Source organism: Amaranthus tricolor, chromosome 9 (assembly GCF_026212465.1).
Source record: "Amaranthus tricolor cultivar Red isolate AtriRed21 chromosome 9, ASM2621246v1, whole genome shotgun sequence".
NCBI classification, from domain to species: Eukaryota; Viridiplantae; Streptophyta; class Magnoliopsida; order Caryophyllales; family Amaranthaceae; genus Amaranthus; species Amaranthus tricolor.
Window position 1 is genome coordinate 27,381,089 of NC_080055.1, and position 6,945 is coordinate 27,388,033.

The 6,945-nt window shown below is 29.3% G+C and overlaps 1 protein-coding gene across 1 annotated transcript; it reads left to right on the top strand.

The window, feature by feature from the left end:
- The first annotated feature begins 4,390 nt into the window (after nucleotides 1–4,390).
- On the top strand, nucleotides 4,391–4,989 carry LOC130823443 (uncharacterized). The gene is made up of 2 exons (XM_057688063.1): nucleotides 4,391–4,567; nucleotides 4,612–4,989. Exons 1-2 carry the CDS (start codon nucleotides 4,391–4,393, stop codon nucleotides 4,987–4,989), a joined length of 555 nt encoding a protein of 184 aa, XP_057544046.1.
- The last annotated feature ends 1,956 nt before the right edge of the window (nucleotides 4,990–6,945 follow it).

The window sequence follows — 6,945 nt, forward strand, 5'->3', positions numbered from 1 at the left end:
GATTGAATGTGTTGGTACTCTTCTGTATTTATAATCTTTCTATGTAGCGTTAAAGTTGTTGACCATTATTATTGCATGCGTTGAACATACTTCTCCGTCCATTGTTAAAATATTTTATTGAACAATTTTATTTTATTTTGGCACAAATAAATGATTAGATAGTCAAATAATCTAATGTTAGTATTTTGTAAATTAGTTGTTTAAAACAACTTATTGAGTTATCGTTATTGTTAAATTGGCTGGACTTATTGTTTATCATCGTCATCATCATATCCAATATATCATGCTCATATGGATTATAAGCGGGGTCTGATAGGAAAGAAAGACGACAACCTATACACATAAAGAGGACTTATTGTTAATGTTAGTAAATACAAGAAATATGAGTTGCGGGCTAAGGAGATAACAGCCCGAAATTACATGAAATGGGAGGAAGGCATTCAATGACTTCTAAAGTTTGTATACCATATTTAACTCATTGATATGAGACAAACCACCCTAAAACCCCCCTCACATGCGAACTCCCTTCAAGTTTGTATGTAGGAGTAATCAACTACAGTAACATCGTTATTGTTTTCGAGCATACCATTCAATTTTTTAATCGAACCTTCGGCTCTAATACCATATTAAATTGGGTTTAACTTATTGTGTTTGCTCTTCATAAGCTAAAAATATATCATCTTAAAAATCATATAAAATAGGCTGAAGGACGTTAATGACTTATTTAGTGTGCCCATCATATTTGATTCATTGATGTGGACAAATTAAACTATCCCAACAGTTTCGAATCATTTATTAATGAACAAGTTGCTCATTACAACATTTTTAAATAAATTGATCAAACTAATTGATAAAATTAGTTGAATAAACAAATCACTTCAATTAAGTACTAGCTTTCAGGTATCACCTATTACTTGTACCAAACAAAAATTTAAAAACACAACTTAAATAGTATAGATAAATCAAATGAGCATATTAGTGATTAGCTAGTCTCATTTGCTTGATGGGTTTTTTTTTTTTGGAAAATGAAGTAGTTGTGTCTGAAATTAAAGAATAAAAAGAAAACAATGACAAATTATGAAATCATCTAAAATTTTTAATTTTCAATATTTATTTGTTTTCAGTTAAAAAATTCCAGAAATCGTTTTCTGCTTAATGATTTTATTGATTTCCACCTAACATGAGTAGATGATTGGTATAAAAATTTAGGAACTGTTGGATGGTTTTAGTATTGTTATTATATTTTAGTGTTCAAATGGTTTTAGTATTGGATGGTCAGTCAGGTATTTAGGTCCAGGATCTTTTTTGTTTGTTATTTATTTTGATTTTTGTTTCCATTTTTATATATTAAAAGGAGATGTAAAAATTGGATTTTAATTTCACCATCTCCTTTCCTCCATTTACTATTACTCAAGTAATATACTTTGAAAGGATATATATAACTACAATTTAAATGTTACTATTACTCACTTTAGTTTTTCAAGTTAAACAAAATTAATGAGGACTTTCTAGCTTTTTTTTTTTTTTTTAAAAGAAACTTTCTAGTTGAATTAGCAACAATAAAAACATAAAAATAATAATAATCTAATTTTTAAAAATTTAACATTTCACCATAACTTTCCTTAAAAATCTATAAGAGGTTTGATTTTGAAGATAAGATTCAACTAAAAGAACGTTTAAACACCCAATTAACTCTAAATTCTCATTTTTATGCAATCCCTAATTCACCACTTGCATGAAAATAAAAAATATGAATCATGTAATTTGTTTGTGTGTATTCAATTTTATTTTATTTTTTTATTAAAATTTGGTGAAATTTCCTTTCTAATAGATTATTCTAATGAGTTCCACCTAATATTCTACAATAATAGGCATAAACAAATACATAAACTGTTGAATGGTTTTAGTTTTATTGTTTTATATGTTCAATTTCAGTTTTTCTGTCAATTATGACTATATTAATCAATTGCTTAGGTTAACAAATTTTTTATTGTTCCCAAATTTATTCCTTTTTATTGGACTAATATTCTACAATAATTTTTTATTTTGAATTTAACGTACATATGGTAATCCTTTTTATTTTTTTTCACTTTCTTATAACAAAAAAAAAAATCATTTTACTTTTAAATATATAAAAGATTTAATTTGAAATAGTATAGTGATGCAATAGAAGTATAAGATGAATAAAATATTTATTTATATTTTTTGGACGTATTAAAATAAATATTTGTCATCCCATATTAATATTTTCTTCACCTTTTACAATTTGGTGTTAATGTTTTCTTCACGTTTTTCAATTTGGCGTTGTCTTTTTGGTCAATATTCATATTATTTAAATTCTATGTCCTCAAAATAATTTGTATTTTTTATTTATATTTTTTGAACGTATTGAAGAAATATTTGTCATCCCATATTAATATTTTCTTCACCTTTTACAATTTGGTGTTGTCTTTTTTATAAATATTCATATTATTTGAATTCTTGGAGAATTAAATATGCATAATAGTGTTCATGTCCATTTCATTTAACATTTTTTTAAAATTTAGAGTGGAAGAATAATAGGTACTTTAATAATCATTAATCGATTGTTCACCATATTTTGTTTTTTATTACATAGTACACCAAGGAAAGTGGAAGTCTAAAAATGAATTACATGAAAAAATTATAATTGTTCCGACTAAAATAAGACTCAAATATCTTTAGTATGTTCTTTTAAAGAGTCCCACCTAATATTTTAGAGCTCGTTTTGTATGAGACCGTCTCATCGTGAGACGAATCCATATAATAGCCTATTTTTTTAATTGATTATTTTAAGATTATAAGTAATCATTTTAAAGTTATAAGTAATCAATCAAAGGCTATAAAAAGTAATTATATTAAAATTATAAGTAATCACTTTAACGTTATAAATGATCATTTTAAGACAAAAAATACATATTACCAGTTTTATAGAGATAGTCTCACCATGAGACCGTCTCATTTGGAATATTTTAGGATAATGGGTTTTTATAAAATAAAAAATCAATAAAGTGTTGGGTGGTTACTTTATATTGTTCAATAACAATTATTTTGGTCAATTATCTTACTCCTAGCACAAATAAATAAAGCATTGTGGACTTTGCACATTACATGTTTATCATTCTTGATTATAAATTAAAAATGTTGACATATCATTACATATCTAAGAAAGCCCTTAAATCAAGGGGTAACTTCTGCAGGTTTTAGTGGTACTTTAGAATTCCTTTTAATTTAAAGTAAGTACATATTGTGTGCACTAAGCCACTAACACATTCCCTCCTCATTCTTTTAATTGTCCCATTTGAATTGGACACGAATATTAAAAAAGTATAGAAATCACCTTAAATAGTATATTCATGCGATGTAAGGGTATTGGTAATAAAGTTGATTAAACTCTAATTATTCCCTTCAATTTGAATAAGTTTAAATTTGGAGGAAAAATTAAAAAGTGTTCAATTACATAATTAAAAATACAAAGTCTTCATAGCCATCAATTAAATTACATAATTAAAAATACAAAATCTTCATAGCCATTAATTAAATTACATAATTAAAAATACAAAGTCTTCATAGCCATTAATTAAATTACATAGTTAAAAATACAAAGTTTTCATAGCCATTAATTAAAATACATAATTAAAATAAATTCCCAAAAAAATAAATTTACATTTCATAAAGGGGGTTTGTATTTATAGTTCCACCTCCTCCTCGATCTCTTCAACACTTTATTCACGGCTATAAATAACGAACATTTTTCTCGGGCCATGTGAATATGGATATCATTTCGTTCATTGACTTCAGAAAAGAGGTCGAACAAACCGAATATGCATTTATTGTATACGTTAGTCACTTTTTAAAAATGCACCAAAAAACGAAAAACATTAGTGCCATCTAAAATTTAAAAACTTTTCTAAAAACCTAAAGTCATGAGAAGCAGCCCAAATCCACACAACAAATTTACATAGGAGGAGGAAATTTGTCAACCCCAAATACAATATGCGCCAAAATGAAAATGTCAACCCACAAGTTATGTGCCAAAAAACAGAAAACAACACAACAAGCATACTTACAATATAAATAGGGGGTATTTATTGAAAACCAAATTATTACTCCAAGTCATTTATTGCAAGAAAAAAAATGATGAAGCAAAAAGAATTAGATACTTACACTAGGAACGAAATAATGCATGAGTTATTGATTGGTGTTAACAAAAAGGGGAAGCCAGCTCATGGATTAATGGGGGATATCGCCAAAAAGTACGGTATTTACTGGAAGGCTGTAAGTAGAATTTGGGCTAAAGTTAAAACTCAGCAAAAGGAGGGGGCCACATTGGATACAAGTAAAAAAGTTTGGCAGAATTAACAAGACAATAATGTCATTTGATGAACAAAGATTCCAAGCCCTAGAAAAGTCCAAAAAGACAAGTCAACAAGCAGTTGCAAATGCAATGGGTGTTAGCCAATTAACTATATGGAGATGGAAGAAAAAGAAACACATACGCAAGCATACAAATGCAATCAAGCCACTGTTAACCGACACTAACAAGAATGTAGGTTATTCTTTTGTATTTCTAGTTGCATTTATGATGAGCAGACAGATGCTTTCAAATTCAGTGATATGTCTAACATAGTTCATATAGATGAAAAATTGTTCTATCTCACTAGAACACAACAAACGTACTATCTTACCCCAGGAGAACCTGAGGCACATAGGAAAATACAGTCAAAAAGATTCGTTCCCAAAATTATATTCATGTGTGTCGTTGCTAAACTGATGTACTCTAGTGTAGGTGAACTAATTTTTGATGGAAAGATAGGTATCTTTCCTTTTACAGCTCAAGTGCTAGCACAAAGAAGATCCAAAAACAGGAATAGAGGGGAACCAGAAACTAAATCCATTCAATCCATAACAAAGACACACATAAGTTCAATGCTAATTGACAATATCTTACCGGCTATTAGAGAAAAATGACCAGAAGGTGCAAGCAAAACAATTTACATTCAACAGGATAATGCAAAACCACACATCTAGACAATGATCCAATATTCAGTGAAGCTGCAAATCAAGATGAATTCACTATCCATTTAGTTCAACAGCCTCCAAATTCTCATGATATGAACATGTTAAACTTAGGTTTTTTTAGGTCTATTCAATCGTTACAACACCAGAAAGCAACATAAAACTACACACAATTGGTTAGGGCAGTGATAGGTGCTTTTGAAGCTTTAGAACACCACACATTAAGGTTTGTTTGGATAACCTTACAAGTATGTAAGGTTGAGGTACTTAAAAAACTTGGTGGTATTGACTACCATATTCCACACATGAACAAAAGCAAACTAGCTAGGGAAGGGAGACTACTAGATTATTTAACAGTTAGGAAAGAAATTATTTATGAGTCACTCCGTCATTTGGATGCACATCATTTAGAGGTTGCTTTACTGTACTTGGGAGTTGATGACCAAGAGATTTTCCATCAAGCAACACAACCAACAACAACATTTATTGTGAGCGAGCAGAAAAACCAAGAGAAACAACAAACAACAGAACCAACATCAACTACTATTCTGAGCCAGCAGGAAAACCAGGAGCAACAACAAACAACAGAAATAACAACCACAACAACAACACAAATCCATCAACATTCAACATGAATAATACGACCAAAAACACAAATATTCTTATTCACACTTTTGGACTTATTGTAGTGGATGAAAATGTTTAGAGTTAAACATCATGTAGATTCATTCAAGCTGTTTATGACTAAACATTTAATGGAAAGTTTTTAGGGTTTTTAATGGCAAAAAAAACATTTTAGGCGTATCTCTCAGAAAACAACATGTTTTCATCATTGAGATCCATAAACATACTCTTTACCTCCTAAAATCATGAAGATTGATGGTACTGTGAGTATATATATGGATTTTTGTAGTAACTAACAAGCCCTCTTTTCAAAAATCATTGAGCTTTTCTTTGGCCTAAAAAAAATCATCACTGACCAACATACACGAACATGCATAATCGAGAAAAATAAAAACAAAATGTAACATTATTAGTCAAAGGGAAAGAATAATCGTTTCACGAACGAGAGAAGGGCCCCTTAACATCATAAACAGTATCATCATCTTTCCCATCATAATCTTCTGAGTCAGATGAAGGAAAAAGGTTATCATCAAGTAGATCAAGTCCCAAATCAAACATAGCCGAAATTTCTTCATCCTCACTATCCATGGTTCTTCCCCAATTTGGAGAGGTTTCAACAGAAGAATGTGGTGAGGAAATATACGAATCCTTATCTTCACAATCACCAAACAACAACTTCAGTGTAGGATGAGACAGAGAATAATTAGATGACTCCATTGTCGGATTTTTTGGAAAAAAAAAACTCGAAATCAGACGACAGGACGAAGAGAAAAGAGATGGGTTTCAGAAGAGAAAAAGATGAAGATTTAGGGTTTCAGAAGGGGTGGGTTCATCAACTTGAACAGTCGCGTCGTCGAAGAAGAAGACATGAGGAAGATGAAGATCTAGGGTTTCAGAAAGGGGATGGGTGAATCAAAGGGTTAGGATGTGTAAATCAGAGGGAGGAGAGGTTAATAAAGGAGGGAGTCATTTGTAGTATTAATTAGGATTGGAGGGTTGATTATTGTAGTTTAGTTTTTAAAATAAGAGTGTTTTGGTATTTACATGAATAGTATGAAGACAATTTCGTCTAAAAATTATATTCTAAAATAGAAATAGGACAATCAAAGTGAATTGCCCAAATAAAAAAATGGGACAATTGAAAAGAATTGGAAAGAGTAATAAATTTATTATTTACCAACTTTAAAATCGCTAATTTTCTAATTAAAGTAATAATTTTATATTATTTTTTTAGAAGACAATTAATTGAAGTATTTTTTTTAAAGTCATTTATTACTCATTTAT

Bases quoted from the DNA above. Each gene is read 5' to 3' on its own strand.
- LOC130823443 (XM_057688063.1), top strand. From the start codon at position 4,391: ATGTCATTTGATGAACAAAGATTCCAAGCCCTAGAAAAGTCCAAAAAG. The intron at 4,568-4,611 runs GTAGGTTATTCT...TATGATGAGCAG, and splicing joins TAACCGACACTAACAAGAAT to ACAGATGCTTTCAAATTCAG.